General features: G+C 38.0%; 1 protein-coding gene across 3 annotated transcripts in view; it reads left to right on the top strand.

Annotated features, from left to right (window-relative positions):
- Positions 1 to 18,292, top strand: part of LOC128224159 (uncharacterized) — a 70,403-nt gene extending 52,111 nt beyond the window's left edge. For 2 of the 3 annotated variants that reach the window (XM_052933879.1, XM_052933878.1), the window contains exons 18-25: positions 2,862 to 2,976; positions 5,623 to 5,705; positions 6,001 to 6,069; positions 6,500 to 6,602; positions 7,215 to 7,621; positions 10,027 to 10,145; positions 12,303 to 12,439; positions 15,571 to 18,292. In XM_052933879.1, coding sequence (XP_052789839.1) covers positions 2,862 to 2,976; positions 5,623 to 5,705; positions 6,001 to 6,069; positions 6,500 to 6,602; positions 7,215 to 7,621; positions 10,027 to 10,145; positions 12,303 to 12,439; positions 15,571 to 16,083 — 1,546 coding nt within the window. In that variant the 3' untranslated portion in view covers positions 16,084 to 18,292. The remainder of the gene's footprint in view (positions 1 to 2,861; positions 2,977 to 5,622; positions 5,706 to 6,000; positions 6,070 to 6,499; positions 6,603 to 7,214; positions 7,622 to 10,026; positions 10,146 to 12,302; positions 12,440 to 15,570) is intronic. The other variant, XM_052933880.1, reaches the window with a different exon arrangement.
- Positions 18,293 to 19,510: the final 1,218 nt, after the last annotated feature.

Here is a 19,510-nt window from a genome sequence, read left to right as displayed (position 1 = left end):
ACCTCTAAGGTTAAGGTCACACTTAGTGTTTATTCACAATGGAATGCTGCATATAAGGACATAGAGTATAGGTTGTTGTGTCCGGGCTGTAACTTTCCCTTGTATGGACATATTTTAAAATAACTTGCCACATGTGTTCGGCATACCAAGACGACGTGTCGTGTGCAAGACCCGTGTCCCTACCTCTTAGGTCAAGGTCACACTTAGTGTTTATTCACAATGGAATGCTGCATATAAGGACATAGAGTATAGGTTGTCGTGTCCGGGCTGTAACTTTCTCTTGTATGGACAGATTATAAAATAACTTGCCACATGGGTTCAACATACCAAGACAACGTGTCACGTGCAAGACCCGTGTCCCTACCTCTAAGGTCAAGGTCACACTTAGGTGTTTATTCACAATAGAATGCTGCATATAAGGACATAGAGTATAGGTTGTCGTGTCCGGGCTGCAACTTTCATTTGTAAGGACAGAATTTAAAATAACTTGCCACATGTGTACGACATACCAAGGCCACGTGTGGCGTGCAAGACCCGTGTCCTTACCTCTAATGTCAAGGTCACACTTAGGTGTTTATTCACAATGTAGTGCTGCATATAAGGACACAGAGTATTAGTTGTTGTGTCCGGGCAGTAAGTTTTTCTTGTATGGACAGATTTTAAAATAACTTGCCACATGTGTTCGACATACCAAGACGACGTGTCACGTGCAAGACCCGTGTCCCTACCTCTAAGGTGAAAGATACACTTAGTGCTTATTCACAATGGAATGCTGAATATAAGGACATAAGAATGTAGGTTGTCAAGTATGGGTGGTATTTTTTATGTTCAGAGGCAATTTAAAATAACTTGCCATATGTATTTGTTTGATCATTAATTTTTCATGTACTGACCTTGTTCATAGGTCAATGTCACATTCGGGGGCAAAAGTCACCTACTGTGACAGCTCTTGTTGTGTCGCCTGAAAAGACGACATATAGGGGTTACTTTTGTCGGCGGCGGTGGCGGTGGCGGCGGCGGCGGCGGCGGTGGCGGTGGCGGCGGCGGCGGCGGCGGTGGCGGCGGCGACGTCCGCGTCCCATTTTCGCTTGTCCGGGGTATATCTCCTAAACTATTAGTGGTATCAACTTGAAATTTCATATGTAGATAGATCTAATTGAGGGCAAGTGCAGTGCACATGAACTGTTACTCTTGCTTCCATATTTTTAGAGTTATTGCCCTTTGTTATTTTTCATGCTTAAAGTTTTGTCCGGGGCATATCTTGTAGAATATAAGAGTTATCAACTTAAAACTTCATATGTAGATAGATCTCATGGAGGGCAAGTGCAGTGCACAATAACAGTAACTCTTGCTTTCTTAGTTTTAAAGTATTTGCCCTTCGGTAATTTTCATGCTTAAAGTTTTGTCCGGGGCATATCTTGAAGAATATAAGAGGTATCAACTTGAAACTTCATAGCTAGATAGATCTCATTTAGGACAAGTGCAGTGCACAAGAACCGTTACTCTTGCTGCCATATTTTTAGAGTTATTGCCCTTTGTTAATTTTCTTGCTTAGGTTTTGTCCGTGGCATATCTCGTAAACTATAGGGGGTATCAACCTGAAACTTATTCCGTAGGTATATCTGATTGAGGGAAAGTGCAGTGCACAAAAACCGTAACTCTTGCATCTATATGTTTAGAGTTATTGCCCTTTGTTAATTTTTATGCTTAAAGTTTTGTCCTGGCCATATCTTGAAGGATATAAGAGGTATCAACTTGAAACTTCATAGCTAGATAGATCTCATTGAGGGTAAGTGCAGTGCACAAGAATCGTAACTCTTGCTGCCATATTTTTAGAGTTATTGCTTTTTGTTAGTTTTGTCGGGGGCATATCTTGAAGAATATAAGAGGTATCAACTTGAAACTTCATAGCTAGATAGATCTCATTGCGGGCAAGTGCAGTGCGCAAGAACCGTTACTCTTGCTGCCATATGTTTAGAGTTATTGCCCTTTGTTAATTTTCTTGCTTAGGTTTTGTCCGTGGCATATCTCGTAAACTATCAAATGCCACCTACACTTGAAAGTTAAATGGCAACATCATTGTCTATAAATGAATAAAATGCCAATCTAACAGCTATAATGTCGACAGTAAATAATTCGTCAGGCGACACATCCGACTCGCGGAGTTCTAGTTTCTGGGGTTTTTTTGGAGAAGGGGTAGATGTACCTTAAATACTGAATGATTAGAAGACGAGTACCTTAAATATTGTATAAATATTAGGAATTGTATCCTAAAAACTGTATCTTTATGAGGAATTGTACCCTAAAAACTGTATCTTTATGAGGAATTGTACCCTAAAAACTGTATCTTTATGAGGAATTGTACCCTAAATATTGTACAAATATTAGGAATTGCACCCAAAATACTGCATAAATATGATGTTCCCTAAATACTGCATAAATATGATGTTCCCTAAATACTGCATAAATATGATGTTCCCTAAATACTGCATAAATATGATGTTCCCTAAATACTGCATAAATATGATGTTCCCTAAATACTGCATAAATATGATGTTCCCAAAATACTGCATAAATATGATGTTCCCTAAATACTGCATAAATATGATGTTCCCTAAATACTGCATAAAAAATATGGAATTGTGAGCTCAATATTGTATAATTATAAGGAATAGTGCCTTAATAATATGATATTGCGACCTAAATATTGTATAATTATTAGGAATATTGCCCTAGATATTGTATAATTATAAGGAATAGTGCCCTAAATACTGTATAATTATAAGGAATTATACCTTGAATACTGATTAAATATAAGGAATTGTACCCTTAATACTATATTATCAGTATTTTTTCTTTAGGAAGGGACTGACAGCGGACCATTCGATCCACGTGATATGTATGGAGATGACGAGTTATCTTGCCTCTCAAGAGATCTCTGCCTTATTATGGGAAGATGACATTCTTACTTCCAAGGTAACCTAAGAGAATGTCGAAAACAATGTTTCTTATGAAGGATATTGAGTTTAATTGGAAAGAAATGTGCTTAAAACAAGATATTTCTACCTTATGAGACTAAAGTAGGTCACTGTAAAACTTTAAGCATTCACCAATCATTTAATATTATTGCATGTTCTGCTATTAAATACACGGTAACAATCTTGTTAACAGTAATTGACATTTTCCATAAATGTTATACATGTGTATGTATTGATTTTGAATAAGAGTCACTTTAAGTGACGCTGTATCATATTTCTCTACCCCATGTTAAGTTTTAGCTTACCTTAAGAAAATGGGTCATCTGGGGTCAAAAACTAGGTCAAAGAGCCCAAATATGGAAAAACCTTGTTAACACTCTAGAGGTAACATTTTCAGCCGATATATCCTGGAAATTTGTCAGGAGGGTTATTTCGATGATTTCTAGCTCAAGTTCGAATATGGGTCATCTGGGGTCAAAAACTAGGTCAAAGAGCCCAAATATGGAAAAACATTGTTAACACTAGAGAGGTAACATTTTCAGCCCAAATATCCTGGAAATTTGCCAGAAAGGTTGTTTCGATGATTTCTAGCTCAAGTTTGAATGTGGATCATCTGGGGTCAAAAACTAGGTGACAGAGCCCAAATATGGAAATACCCTATTAACACTCTAGAGGTAATATTTTCAGCCCAAATATCCTGGAAATTTGTCAGAAATGTTGTTTCAATGATTTTTAACTAAAGTTTGAATATGGGTCATCTTGGGTCAAAAACTAGATCACAGAGCCCTAATATGGAAACATTTTGTTAACACTCTAGAGGTAACATTTTCAGCCCGAATACCTTGGAAATTTATCAGAAAAATTGTTTCCATGATTTCTAGCTCAAGTTCGAATATGGGTCATCTGGGGTCAAAAACTAGGTCACAGAGCACAAATATGGAAAAACCTTGTTAACACTCTAGATGTAAAATTAACTCTCCGTCATATATCTTCACCCCATGTTGATTCATAAAAAACATGTTTTCAAGGAGCAGTGTTATTTTCCACTATATGTCTTTATGGAAAACTTCGAAAATCTTTTTCCGAAACCATTGACCAATTTCAAAAAAAATTCATAGAAATGTTTCTGGGCTTTGTAACTTTTAACTAATAACCTTTTTTCATGTTTTTATACGGGTAAATGTTTGGGTGGGCGGTGTCCAGTTTATTGTCCAATGAATAACTTAAGAACCATTTGTCCAATCAGCCATGCAATTCAGTAAACATGTTTGCGGCGAACATTTGCTGTTTGGTTCCCTGCTTGCAGTGTATGTGCTGTGTTGCAAGAGGGATACAAAACAAAACGTTTGCAAACTTTTTGTAAACACTTGCCTTACTGAACACACTGCTGGAGAGCAATTTTGGGCCATCTTGGTCCTCTTGTTTGTTAACCAGGTTTTCAACGAAAACCGGGTTATTAGAATGAGGTTGTCATTCTCGGGCGGGAGTCAAACATTGGTTTCTGTTCAATAACTTTGTTTAGCATTGATAGATATTGATGAAACTTGGTGTGTGGGTAGCTTATGTAAAGAGCTAGCTTGGGATTGCTTTTGAGGGGGGTGGGGCTAAGGTCAAGGTCACTGTTACTAAAAATTTAAAAATGGTGTCCGCCCAATAACTTTAGTTGGCATTGATAGATATTGATAAAACTTGGTGTGTAGGTAGCTTATGTACAGAGCTAGCTTGGAATTGCTTTTGAGGGGGGTGGAGCTAAGGTCAAGGTCACTGTTACTAAAAATAGAAAAATGGTTTCTGCCCAATAACTTTAGTTAGGATTGATAGATATTGACGAAATTTTGTGAGTAGGTACTAGTAGCTTACATGTATGTGAAGAGCAAGCTTGGAATTTCTTTTGAGGGGGGTGGGGTCAAGGTCACTGTTACTAAAAATAGAAAAATTGTTTTTGCCCAATAACTTTAGTTAGCATTGATAGATATTGATGAAACTTAGAGCGAAGGTAGCGACCTTCGCTCTATGGAAGAGCTAGCTTGGGAGATGGGTCAAGGTCATTGTTCCTAAAAATAGAAAAATATTTTTCTGCCCAACAACTTAGTTAGAATTGATGGATAGTGATGAATCTTGGTGTGAATATAGCTTATATGAAGCTGCAGATTGAACTTGCTCATACACAAATTGATTGGCTATAATTTCTGATTGCCCATAACAAAAACCTGGTTTCGTCGCATTGCGGCGCTTCTAGTTTATTATGCTCTAATTAGAATTTTCTCTTAGACACAAAATAACAAACCAATTAGTAGAACATTTGCTTGTATCAAAGTCTGCTTAAAATGATGTTTGAAACTGAGAGCATTTAGGCAGTTTGAAACTGAGAGCATTTAGGCATGTGGAATAATAAAAAAGGTATTGCCCCAAAGGAAAATCGAGGCCCAAAGTGTGTTTACTTCACAGCACCACTCCCAAAAACAACCTGTATTTTGCATCTATTGTTATGTTTTTGTTTCCTTTGAAAGAAAGATTTGTAAACAAGAAATTTAATAAAATACTACCATTTATTTTAAAATTTAGTACAGAATTTGACAGATTTATTTTAACAAACCAAAGTTATTCATAATCCAACAACTCCGTCTTGTTGCCTCTCTTACAGCTACAAAGATGGGGCATTAAAACAATGGCTAAACGTATCATCTGCAGTGACAAACATAAGAACCTCTTCAAGGAGTTGACCGAGTAAGATATAACTTCCTTTCAGAAGTAATTGCTTTTTTGTTGAAAATTAAAGTTGCTATTTGAATCTCGTATGGGTACTGGTACTGGTACATATTTAATTTAATTTATAAGGTTTTTCTATGGTAAATATAGAGTATAACACCTCGCTTATAAAGTTAATGATAACTGTTCAGTCCTATATTCAAATATTGTAATAGTTAGGGTTTATGTGCCACATACAACTCAATGATCATTATTTGACCTTGACCCTAGTTCAATGAAGGTCATGTTTTAATTTCACATCCATATGCTGCAGGATGAAGGTGGTCGCCCCACAGAGCATCTTCTTTAAAGAGCAGTATCTCACCCTCTACAAGCTAGATGAGTAAGTATACAAACACTGGGAAAACAACTTGAGCTTGTTGGTTGTGGAAGAAAATACAAGAGGGGTATTGTGTCTGGGAGACTGTTTTAATATATTTCTAATCTTTTTCATTGTATGTACCTGAAATTGTATTCTTGTTGCCCTCACAGAATGTATGAAAGACATACAACGTCTCTCTTGTCTGCTGATGTGTCGTTTTGTTTAACTCTTCATACACCTTTTGTGTGGATAAGTGATGTTTTGACATTAAGTGCTGATGACCGCCAAGCAGGGCTTTTTGGCTCACCCATTTTGACCAGAATCATGGACCCTTTTGTTTGCCGCGTATCCTGCAGATAATTGGCTGTGAAGATGAGGCCTTAGTACCACTGTCCAGCAGATTGTGGCTAAGTTTGACCAGAACCATAACTTGTGTAAAACTTACTTTCAGCTTGCCCGAGATTCTGGAAGTATGTCATTGTAAGGACAAGGTCTTGATGACGGCTGTCCAGAAGTTTGTGGAAGCATTTGATCCCAGCGGGGCCTTAGAGCAGGTACTGTAACCTGGTTTAATTTTGCAAGGGTTTAATATTTGAGATTTTTTGTAAGTTATCAGGTTTCAAATTTAACATTGCATAATGGGGTTGCAATTATTTGACATTCCAAAACTGGCCTTATATAAGCAGAAATTTTAAGCAATCTACAGTTACATAATCAATTTCTTCTCTTAAATTCTCTGCTTTTATAGCATAACTGCATGTTTTTGTGTAATCCTTAGTGCAAAAACTTTGGCCATTACATAAAAAACCATTCAAGATATTTATTTATGCCCCCTTTCAAAAAGTTGGGGTGTATTGCTTTGTACATGTCTATCTGTGGGCTGGTAGACCAAAGGTTGTCCGATTGATAACTAGAGTAGGCTTGAGCCTAAAGACCTCAATCTTGGAAGGATGATTGGTCATGACCAGAAGATGACCCTATTGATTTTGATGTCAAAGGTCAGACTTGTGGTGACCTTTGCACAAAAAGCTTGACTGATTGATAACTGGAGTACACTTGGTCCTACGGTTCTCAAACTTGGTAGGGAGGTTGGTCATGACGAGCCCATGATTGGTGAAGTCTTGTATTGATATGATATCAGTCATAGCATTTTCTGTCTTCTACAGAGAGGTGATGCCATGGAAGTGGATGATGATGGCTTAGAGGAAGGGGCAACTGGAGGAATTGGTGAAGTGCTTGACAATCGACTGCAGGTCTCTCTGGAGGAAGGCGCAACCGGAGGAAATGTACAAGTGGATAACAATAGACTGCAGTTCTCTCCAGAGGAAGGGGCGACTAGAGGGTTCTCTCTAGATGAAAGGGCGTCCAGAGGAAATGTACAAGAGGATAACTATAGACCACAGTTCTCTCTGGAGGATGGGGCAACCGCAGGAAATGTACAAGTGGATTACAATAGACCACAGTTCTCTATGGAGAATGGGGCAACCGCAGGAATCTTTGATTTGAATATTGATCATACTCCATACACTCTACAAGAAAAACGGACTATGCTGACTGCTCTTGGGATTATCAGGTGAGGGGGAAGGGGTGTCACTGTCACTAGAGGGAGATGGTGTATAATTGTGTTGTCAGGTGAGAGGGAGGGTGTGTCACTAGAGGGAGATGGTGGATAATTAAGATGTCAGGTGAGGGGGAGGGGGTGTCACTAGAGGGAGATGGTGGACAATTATGTTGTCAGGTGAGAAGGAGGGTGTCACTAGAGGGAGATGGTGGACAATTATGTTGTCAGGTGAGGGGGAGGGTGTCACTAGAGGGAGTTGGTGGACAATTCTGTTGTCAGGTGAGGGGGAGGGTGTGTCACTAGAGGGAGATGGTGGACAATTATGTTGTCAGGTGAGGGGGAGGGTGTGTCACTAGAGGGAGATGGTGGACTGTTATGTTGTCAGGTGAGGGGGAGGGGGTGTCACAAGAGGGAGATGGTGGACAATTATGTTGTCAGGTGAGGGGGAGGGGATGTCACTCGAGGGTGATGGTGGATAATCATGTTGTCAGGTGAGGGGGAGGGTGTGTCACTGTCACTAGAGGGAGATGGTGGACAATTATGTTGTCAGGTGAGGGGGAGGGGATGTCACTAGAGGGTGATGGTGGATAATGATGTTGTTAGGTGATGGGGAGGGGGTGTCACTAGAGGGAGATGGTGGACGATGATGTTGTCAGGTGAGGGGGAGAGGATGTCACTAGAGAGAGATTTTGGAAAATGATGTTGTTAGGTGAGGGGGAGGGGATGTCACTAGAGGGAGATGGTGGATAATGATGTTGTCCAGTGAGGGGGAGGGGGTGTCACTAGAGGGAGATGATGGACAATTATGTTGTCAGGTGAGGGGGAGGGGATGTCACTAGAGGGAGATTGTAGACAATGATGTTTTCAGATGAGGGGGAGGGGGTGTCACTAGAGGGAAATGGTGGACAATGATGTTGTAAGGTGAGGGGTAGGGTGTGTCACTAGAGGGAGATGATGGATAATCATGTCAGGTGAGGGGGAGGGGGTGTCACTGTCACTAGAGAGAGATTGTGGATAATGATGTTGTCAGGTGAGGGGTAGGGGATGTCACTAGAGGGAGACGGTGGACAATGATGTTGTCTGTTGAGGGGGAGGGGGTGTCACTGTCACTAGAGGGAGATGATGGACAATTATGTTGTCAGGTGAGGGGGAGGGGGTGTCACTAGAGGGAGATGATTGACAATGATGTTGTTAGGTGATGGGGAGGGGGTTTCACTATAGGGAGACGATGGACAATGATGTTGTCTGGTGAGGGGGAGGGGGTGTCACTGTCACTAGAGGGAGATGATGGACAATTATGTTGTCAGGTGAGGGGGAGGGGATGTCACTAGAGGGAGGTAATTGACAATGATGTTGTAAGGTGATGGGGTGGGGATTTCACTAGAGGGAGGTGGTGGATAATATTGTTGTCAGGTAAAGGGAAGGGGTTGTCACTAGAGGGAGATGGTGGATAATTATGTTGTCAAGTGAGGGGGTTCATTTGAGGGAGATGTTGGAAAATGTTGTTGTTAGGTGAGGAGGTGTGTTGCTAGAGGGAGATGTATGACAATTTTGTTATCAGGTGAGGTGGTGTGTCTAGAAGGAGGTGGTGGATAATTGGAAGCGGATATTGATGTACCACTGATCTCCCTAGAGGAGAAACAGACCCTTCTGCAGGCTGTACAGAAAAAAGGGTTAGGGGATAAGGTGGGGGTAATTATGGAAGTTGAATACTAGGTACCACAGATCTCACTGGAGGAGGAACAAATCATACTGCAGGCTATTTAGAAAAAGAGGTTGGGTGAGCGGGTAGAGAGGGGAGGGGTAGAAGAATGGAAGTGAAATGCCTGTTACCACAGATCAGCCTAGAGGGGAAACAGACCATACTCCATACTATACAGAAAAAGATCTGAAAGAATGAGCATGATGTGTGCAGCATTGCCTTTTGATGTTCATCTATGTGGTTATATATTGATATGTGTAAGAGCAAGGTAGTCCAGTGGTATAGGTGCCAGCCTTTTAAATTGAACATTCCCTTTTTGTGCTTATCCACTTAGATAATTATGTCTTCCCCGTTCATGGGGAGACATATTGTTTTTGCCCTGTCCGTCAGTCAGTCCGTACGTCACATTTCGTTTCCGCTCAATAACTAAAGAATGCTTGCACCCAGGAACTTCATACTTGGTATGCTAGTTGGTCATGACTAGTAGATGACCCCTATTGATTTTGAGATCAGTAGGTCAAAGGTCAAGGTCACAGTAGATATTCAGTATTTAATACGGGTGAATAAACCAAACTACACTGTCGGTTATCTCCAGTCCAAAATTACAAATTTTATGTCCATCATTTATTTTTTCTCAGATACGAGCACACAATAGGGGAGACAAGCGCTTTGTCAAAAAAGCAATCTCTAGTAAATCCTTAATGTCTCATTCCAGGAAGCATTTTCTTGACCAGTTAATGACTACCTCGAGTCCTACAGAGCAGCTGGTCAACCAACTCAATGACTGTGAAGAACGGATTGTGGTTGCTAGAGAAGCGCTTGCTAACCACAGAGGTAGGGGAGAGAAATCTTACATTCACTTTCACAGAATTACGAGAAAAATCTTGGTAGGGGGGCTTTATATTCCAGGGACCGGCCGAAATACTTTGAGCCTCGAGAATATCAAGCCAAGCGGGATTGCTTACTGAATGTGTATTTCTCTTTGATACCTTAAAGAATATCTTGTTTACATCATTTGTTATTTGCTACGATATCTCCGCAAGAGAAGAGTATTTATTGGACATAGTTATCATACAGTTTGCAACATGACACATTCAATACTATGAAAATATCATTTGATTGTTTTTATTATTTATTTAACCAATAAAACGAAAGCTATGAAAACACAAAGTGAAACTCTTCCATTTGGAGAAACATTCAGTGCAATATTTTTGTGTCGCCTGATTAGGCAACATATAGGGGTTACTTTTTTCAGCGGTGGTGGCGTCCTTTTCCCAATTTCACTTGTACGGGGCATATCTCGTAAACTATTAGTGGTATCAACTTGAAATTTCATATGAAGATAGATGGTCAAGTGCCAGTGCAGTGCACAAGAACTGTTACTCTTGCTTCCATATTTTTAGAGTTATTGCCTTTTGTTAAACCTGCATTCTCACAGATTTACCATTTTAACAACTTTTTTATTTTTTGTCTTAGAAAGAGCAAATTTTTGCGTAAATATATGCAAACCAATGATATAAGATTGCTGACAAAAAATCAGATCGTAGATTTTCATATTTCCGTTCGAAAACTAATGTTTCATGGCTTAAACCGTTACTAACGGTTTAAGAAAAATGCAAAAAACACTTATTTTTTAACTTAAATATAAAAATCTGCGATTTTACCTTTTGTCAGCTGGTTTTATAACTGGTTTCAATGGATTTTCGCAAAAATCGGCTCGTTCCAAGACAAAAAAAAAAAAAGTTGTTAAAATGGTTGTCAAAGCGTTCAATCTGTGAGAGTGCAAGTTTTGTATGGGGCATATCTTGTAGAATATAAGAGTTATTAACTTGAAACTTCATAATTTATGTGGATAGATCTCATTGAGGGCAAGTGCAGTGCACAATTACAGTAACTGTTCCTTTCTTAGTTTTAGAGTTATTGCACTTTGTTAATTTTCATGCTTTTTGTCCGAGGCATATCTTGAAGAATATAAGAGGTATCCACTTGAAACTTTATAGCTAGATAGATTTCATTGAGGGCAAGTGCAGTGCACAAGAACCATAACTCTTGCATCTGTATGTTAAGAGTTACTGCCCTTTCATATGCCACCTACACTTGAAAGTTAAATGGCAACATCATTGTCTATAAATGAATCAAATGCCAAACTAACGGCTATAGTGTTGACAGTAAATAATTTGTCAATCGACACATCCGACTCGCAGAGTTCTAGTTATGTAAATGATGCCTTATAAAAATGCACATAATTTTGACATTTGAACTCCTGCCAATTAAAGAAAGAAATTAAAGTGATGGCATGTTTGCTAAAAACTGTTAAACCATTTTAATTTGATAGTAATTATGATACCAACTAAGCAAATCTAATTGATTGCCGCATTGTGCTAAAGGAAGCCAAGCAAACAGATCAAGGTGTAAAATTCTTTTTATCTAAGTCCGTGAAAATAACTTCTAGCCATGCAAACAAAACAAAGTGTGAAATTCCTTTTAGGGGCCGCAAAAATGACATTGAGCGTGGAAAATATCAAACCTCAAGATATCGCTCCATCTGATCAAATTTTATATGAGCATAAATTAAAAAAAATATTGGTCCTGTTAATCCGGTTTGAGCCAACAAGGATATCGAGCCATACAATATCGAGCCAATGAGTTTCAACTGTAGTTCAATTTTAAGGCATAAATTTCACTTCAATTGCAATTTTGACCAATTTCATTCAAATGGAAAAAAGAAGTCAAACCTAGATTTTATGCAAGTCATTTTGTTACCAAGTAAAACTAGATGCAAAGTGGTTCCTACCACTTAGAATTTTTCCAGTACACATTGTCATTGAATCAATAAAAATCTGATCTGATTTCACTTGAGAATGAAGGTCTTATCTCTGCATTATTACAAACTATAATGTGATAATGCTTGGCAAAATTCATCTTGGCATAAAAAAATTATCATATTTTTGCTACAAGTATTGCTATCCAAGTTTTGCATTCATATTTCAGAAGAAGAACCCAACCAGTCCAGGACAGACCGGAATGGAGAAACCAGACCAACTGTTTCTGAGATGCAGCAGAGACAGGTAGCACAGAATGAGGAGAATCAGAGACACATAAGAAACATCTTGGCTTCATCTAGAAAAGTAGGAATTGAACTTCTCATGTCGAAAAATAAACTGCTTGTATCCAATATCTGGGGGTGGGGGTGTCCCTGTCATTCTCACCAAGGCACTGCACTAGACCTGCCAAGAGTTGTTATCACACAGGCTGGACCCCTAGCATAAAGTTCAGGGATTTGATTTTAGCTTGACTTTTCAAAGAATAAGGAGAGCTCTTCTACTCACCAAGGCGTCGGCATCACACCTTAGTTAAGGTTTTGCATGTAAGCACCTATAGGTCATTATCTCAGCAAATGCATCTTGTATTGCATTGAAACTTAATATATTAATTCCCAACTATCCAACCTACTTGAATCAAATTAGATAACACTTATTTGAATATAATGCAAATTATGGGCCTTTTTTGGCTTAGAAAGTCTGGATAAGGTTTTGCATTTAATCTTATTTTACAGTGACCATGCATGGTTCACTAAATCTTTGCAATTCTTATCTTTAAAGTGGCGGAATAGTCGAGCGCGCTGTCGCTGTGACAGGTTTTGTTTAAGTCATTTTCACTTGATTGTAATCAGTTCTTCCCAGTCTCATTTCAATGTGTCTAGTGTTTATGCTCATGTCTCCTCAATGGCACCACGTCCGAAGGAAATAGAATTTAAACATGCACTCTTATTCCCTAATAAGGTTTACCACAATTATTACAAATGTTTGAATATACCAAAAATGAGGAATAAATGTTGAAAACTGGTTCTTATGAAGGATACCGAGTTTTATTTCAAAGATGCAGAAAACACAGTGTTTCTACCTTATGAGACTAAAGTAGACCACAGTAAATCTTCTAGCACTCACCAATCATTTAATATTTTTGGGCTTTCAGCTATTAAATACACAGTTACAACTTGTTATCAGTAATTAATAATTTCCATAAATGCATTATTATCCCCAGCCGAATCAAAGATTTCAAGAAGGGGATATTGTTTTGGGGTTGTCCGTCCGTCATTCCGTTCGTCCGTCCAATACCACATCTTGGTAGGCATTGATCAGAAAATGTTCAAACTTGGTCAGAATGTTCCCCTTGATCATATCTCGACCACTTTTAAAAGTGGGTCACATGGGGTCAAAAACTAGGTCACTAGGTCAAATCTTAGAAAAATCTTTGGAACATACTAGAGGCATTATTCATGGTCAAATATTCATGAAACTTTATCAGAATGTTTTCCTATTCATGAAACTTTATCAGAATGTTTTCCTTGATTAACTCTTGGTCCTAAATAAAACTGGGTTAATCGAAAATCAGGTCACTAGGTCAAATCTTAGAAAAAATCTTGTCCAGAACCATATCATGGTAATGATTGGACAAGTTATGTTCAAAATTGGTCATGATGTACCCCTTGAAGAAATATGAACCACTTAAAAAAGAGGGTCACATGGGGTTAAAAACTAGGTCAGTAGGTCAAATCTTTGGAACATACCAGAGGCATTATTCATGGTCAAATATTCATGAAACTTAATCAGAATATTTTCCGCGATGAAGTCTTGGTCGTAGGTCACATATGATCAAAAATAAGGTCACTAGGTCAAAATCATAGAAAAAAATTGTCCAGAACCATATCATGGTAATGATTAGACAAGTTATGTTCAAAATTGGTCATGATGTACCCCTTGAAGAAATATGGACCACTTTAAAAAGTGGGTCACATGGGGTCAAAAACTAGGTCAGTAGATCAAATCTTAGAAAAATCTTTAGAACATACTAGAGGCATTATACATCGTCAAATATTCATAGAACTTAATCAGAATGTTTTCCTTGATGAAATCTTGGACTTATTTAAAACTGGGTAACATATAATCGAAAATTAGGTCACAAGGTCAAATCTTTGAAATTTTTTGTCCGGAATGGAAATGATTGGTCAGAGTATGTTCAAACTTGGTCATGATGTACCCCTTGATGAAATATGGACCGCTTGTTAAAGTGGGGCATTTAAGGTCAAAAATTAGGTCACTAGGTCAAATTTTAGAAAAATCTTTGAAACACATTAGAGGCAATATGTATGGTCTTATATTCAAGAAACTTGATCAGAATGTTTCCTTGATGGACTCTCGGGCATGTTTTAAACTGGGTCACATGTGATAAGAAATAAGGTCACTAGGTCAAATCTTTCAAGAATCTTGTCCAAAACTATTTTATGGTGGTGAGAGGTCTGATTAAGTTGAAACGTGGTCAGAATGTTCTCTTTGGTTAAATTTTGACTGCGTTTTAAAAGTGGGTCATATGGGTCAAAAACTAGGTCACTAGGTCATATCTTACAGAAATCTTGGAAACACTCGAGGCAATACATCTGCTCTAATTTCCATGAAACTTAATCAGAATGCCTCGATGAATTCTTGGAATAGTTTGAAACTAGTAGGTCATGTGGGGTCAAAAATGAGGTCACTGAGTCAAATCTTAAAAAAAAAACTTGTGGACACTCTAGAGGCTATATTTTTTGCATATATCTGGACCAATCTTCATGAAACTTGATCAGAATGTTTGCCTTGATGAAATCTTAGATTTGTTTGGAACTGGGTAACATGGAGTCATAAATTAGGTTTCTTGGTCAATTCTAAATGTTACATTATATACAATATATTTTTTTTATTGCAAACAGTTGCAATCAAACTCAAACTCATATATATATATATTTCATCAACAATTGATTTCCATTCCTTGACTTAGCCCAATCAGGAGGGGGATATCAATTCAACGAATTTGCTTGTTTAATAAGTAGTTAAAGGTTTATCAGTCAAAATTGATGTTTGTTATACATGTGTATGCATTGATTTTGAATACGAGTGTCACTTTAATAATTTAGGTTACTGACACAGCTGTTTGTCCTATTCATGTTTTGTCTTTGAATGTCCTATTCATGTTTTGTCTTTGAATGACTTTATTGGTTTAAACAGTATTTATTTTCTAACATATGAAATATTTACAACATGAATGTACATGTAAAGGATTGAGGAGAAGGCCAAAGGCTTACATGGAATTGTTTTCCTTAAGAGGGTGATTTAGCAATTATTAATTATTTAGCAGTAACAAATGCCACCTAATTGTTTAATAGACAGGTAATAAACACTAACCTAAAAAATAAAATAAGTATATTGTGAGTAACCTATTTCAGCCAATTGCTGAAGCCAACATCGTGTCGCAGCCAAGAAGAATCAGAATGGTGGTCACTCCTCCTCCAATGACTTCTACCCAGTCAGCAAGCCAGTCAAGACTCCCCATGATGACCCAGTCTACAACAAGACTTCAAAGAAGTATTCCAGGAAGCATGGATAACATCCACTTTAACCATCTTGTCCCGGCTAGTCAGCCAGCCATGAATCCTGTGTTCGCTAACTTAAATCCTATCCCTTCCTTCAATTTTGGTGCTAATCCAGGACTTATGCCACAGATGAACATGGGACTTGTGCCACAAATGAACCCACTAATGTTTCAACCAATACCAACCATGTTCAATGGTCAGCTGATACCTTCCATGCCATTGAACTTTGGTCAGTTTGGCCCATTGCCACCTCTTGGTAGGGGTCAGCCTATGGCCAATGTTGGCATCTTGCCAGGATTAATTCCCACAGTACAGAACCTGCCATGGCAACAGGGTGGCAGCGGGGCACCCAGAGCACCAATGTAACAATCATGATCAGTAGATCTGTTCAGTGAACCTGGGCGTTGTATTCAAGAAGCATCTGCGGAATATCCTCAAATAATTTTTAACTAAATTGCTTCAAAAAACTGTCAAAAACAAGATGTCAAATAAATGATTACTGTTACATGTTTCAACAAAGTTGATAAAAAATGTAAGTTGAAAACAACAGTTGTGAGAACTGAGAATGTCACTTTTGATGAAAGATTAACTTTGGATGCTTTGGAAATATAGCCCCAGGAATAAGATGTATCTATGGAAGTATTTAAACCATGACTTCAGGGAATCATTATATTTTTTTAGAAAGAATGTCTTCTAAGTTTGTTCTTCATTTGTATGTATGCACACGTGTTGGTTTTTTTAACCATTTTTTTGTTAGTGTGTTATTTTTTTAAGTTTCCTTAAGTTTAACTTGAATCAGAATAAAACAGGAAATTTTATTTTTTTAATATGGTCTAAGACCTGTATATCATGGGTTTATCACTTTGTACGATCTGATAGTCGTCATTTGTTTTTAAATTGTTTGTGATTTTTATGTTTGAAAGTATTCAAATGTGCTTTAAAGTGTTTATCTTGATTGGGAAAGATGAAGAGACAATCCAGTTGTTTTTTAGTTAGTTTATCTTTTATGTTTGTCATTTCTGTTTTTTAGTATTGCATAACAAAACATTTCTTGAATAAAACTAAAATTGATGACCATATTTACATTATAAAAGGAGTTGAAAGCTAACATTACAGATATTACCAACGTATCACTATTCCCCATCAAAGTTTCCGGGTATATTAGGGTGAGCTTGTGGGTTGATTTTGAATTATGGATTCCAATAGTTTTGGGTACACATCTTTAAAACCATTACAGGGCAAGTTCCACTTAAATGCCTTTTTCAAATTATATTACAAATGTAAAAAAATTATGATTAAGGGTAGTAGGGAAGTAGTTTTTGCCTCTCCTGTGACAGCTTTAAGTTATCCTTTTTTGGTCTTACTCTCTTGAAACATTATTGAAATACCTCCTGCTCTTGAATCTTTTAGCAAAATACCTCCTGCTCTTGAATCTTTTAGCAAAATACCTCCTGCTCTTGAATCTTTTAACAAAATACCTCCTGCTCTTGGAACTTCAACAAAATACCTCCTGCTCTTGAATCTTTTAACAAAATACCTCCTGCTCTTGAAACGTTAACAAAATACCTCCTGCTCTTGAAACGTTAACAAAATACCTCCTGCTCTTGAAACGTTAACAAAATACCTCCTGCTCTTGAATCTTTTAGCAAAATACCTCATGCTATTGGAACTTCAACAAAATACCTCCTGCTCTTGAATCTTTTAGCAAAATACCTCCTGCTCTTGAATCTTTTAACAAAATACCTCCTGCTCTTGAATCTTTTAGCAAAATACCTCCTGCTCTTGGAACTTCAACAAAATACCTCCTGCTCTTGAATCTTTTAACAAAATACCTCCTGCTCTTGAAACGTTAACAAAATACCTCCTGCTCTTGAAACGTTAACAAAATACCTCCTGCTCTTGAATCTTTTAACAAAATACCTCCTGCTCTTGAAACGTTAACAAAATACCTCCTGCTCTTGAAACGTTAACAAAATACCTCCTGCTCTTGAATCTTTTAGCAAAATACCTCCTGCTCTTGAAACGTTAACAAAATACCTTCTGCTCTTGAATCTTCAAGTAAACTACCTCCTGCTCTTGAATCTTTTAGCTAATCCTCATGCTAGGACAAAGCTAGTCCACATTTTTACTTTGTTGATAGCAGTAGTTAATCATTGTCTTTCATTTCAATCCTATTTTTACCATGTATTATATGTGCTGGTACACTGTTATGTTGTTTTTAGTTTTAATTGTAATTGTTCCACAGTGAGACTGTGTTAATCCTGTTAGTGCACTCGGATGATAATGTTGAAAATAGTGCTATGTTTATAAGCCCCTTCATAGATCAAAAGTATTTGAGTTTCACCTGTGGCCTACAGAAATTTTCTAAAATTTGTCGAGCAGCCTTTGTCCAATCATCACAAAATTGGCACAAACCATATTAACAGTATCTGTTCTTAATTTGGCTTATGTAAAACCAATAAACACGAAACATTGCATGCTTAAAATAAGTCAGGCGTATTTTGCAACAGTTGGAGTCAATCATTGAATACTCACATGTTAAGAATTTTGAAAAGTTTGTTGAATTTTTAATAAAAATTAAAAATGTTCGAATTCATTTTCTTTCCAATTGTACGTTGCCTTTGACTAAAGCATCTAAACTATTTCTTAATCCTGCTTCTACTTAATGTTCACTTCATCTAGGCTCATAACTAATAAGGTCATGGTCACATGTAAGAGGTCACAGCCATTCTCAATATTGAGACAGTGATGGACACAGTGACCACAAATGTTCACTTCATTAAGAAGACCTTCTAGACTCGTAACTCAAAGGTCAAGGCCACATGTAAGGGGTCACTGCCATTCTCAATATTGAGACAGTGACGGACACAGTGAACACAAATGTTCACTTCATTAAGAAGGCCTTCTAGACTCGTAACTCAAAGGTCAAGGCCACATGTTAGAGGTCACAGCCATTCTCAATATTGAGACAGTGACGTACAGTGACCACAAATGTTCACTTCATTAAGAAGGCCTTCTAGACTTGTAACTCAAAGGTCAAGGTCACATGTAAGAGGTCACAGCCATTCTCAATATTGAGACAGTGACGGACAGTGACCACAAATGTTCACTTCATTAAGAAGGCCTTCTAGACTCATAACTCTAAGGTCAAGGTCACATGTAAGAGGTCACAGCCATTCTCAATATTGAGATAGTGACGGACAGTGACCACAAATGTTCACTTCATTAAGAAGGCCTTCTAGACTCGTAACTCAAAGGTCAAGGCCACATGTAAGGGGTCACTGCCATTCTCAATACTGAGACAGTGACAGACACAGTGAACACAAATGTCCACTTCATTAAGAAGGCCTTCAAGACTTGTTACTCAAAGGTCAAGGCCACATGAAAGAGGTCACAGCCATTCTCAATATTGAGACAGTGAAGGACAGTGACCACAAATGTTCACTTCATTAAGAAGGCCTTCAAGACTTGTTACTCAAAGGTCAAGGCCACATGAAAGAGGTCACAGCCATTCTCAATATTGAGACAGTGACGGACAGTGACCACAAATGTTCACTTCATTAAGAAGGCCTTCTAAACTCGTAACTCAAGGTCAAGGCCACATGTAAGGGGTCATTACCATTCTCAATATTGAGACAGTGACTGACACAGTGACCACAAATGTTCACTACCTTAAGGCCTTCTAGACTTGTAACTCAAAGGTCAAGGCCACATGTAAGGGTCACTGCCATTCTCAGTACTGTGACAGTGACAGACACAGTGACCACAAATGTCCACTTCATTAAGAAGGCCT

Source organism: Mya arenaria, chromosome 17, assembly GCF_026914265.1.
Source record: "Mya arenaria isolate MELC-2E11 chromosome 17, ASM2691426v1".
Classification (NCBI taxonomy): Eukaryota; Metazoa; Mollusca; class Bivalvia; order Myida; family Myidae; genus Mya; species Mya arenaria.
This window is presented reverse-complemented; position numbering and strand designations above follow the sequence as displayed.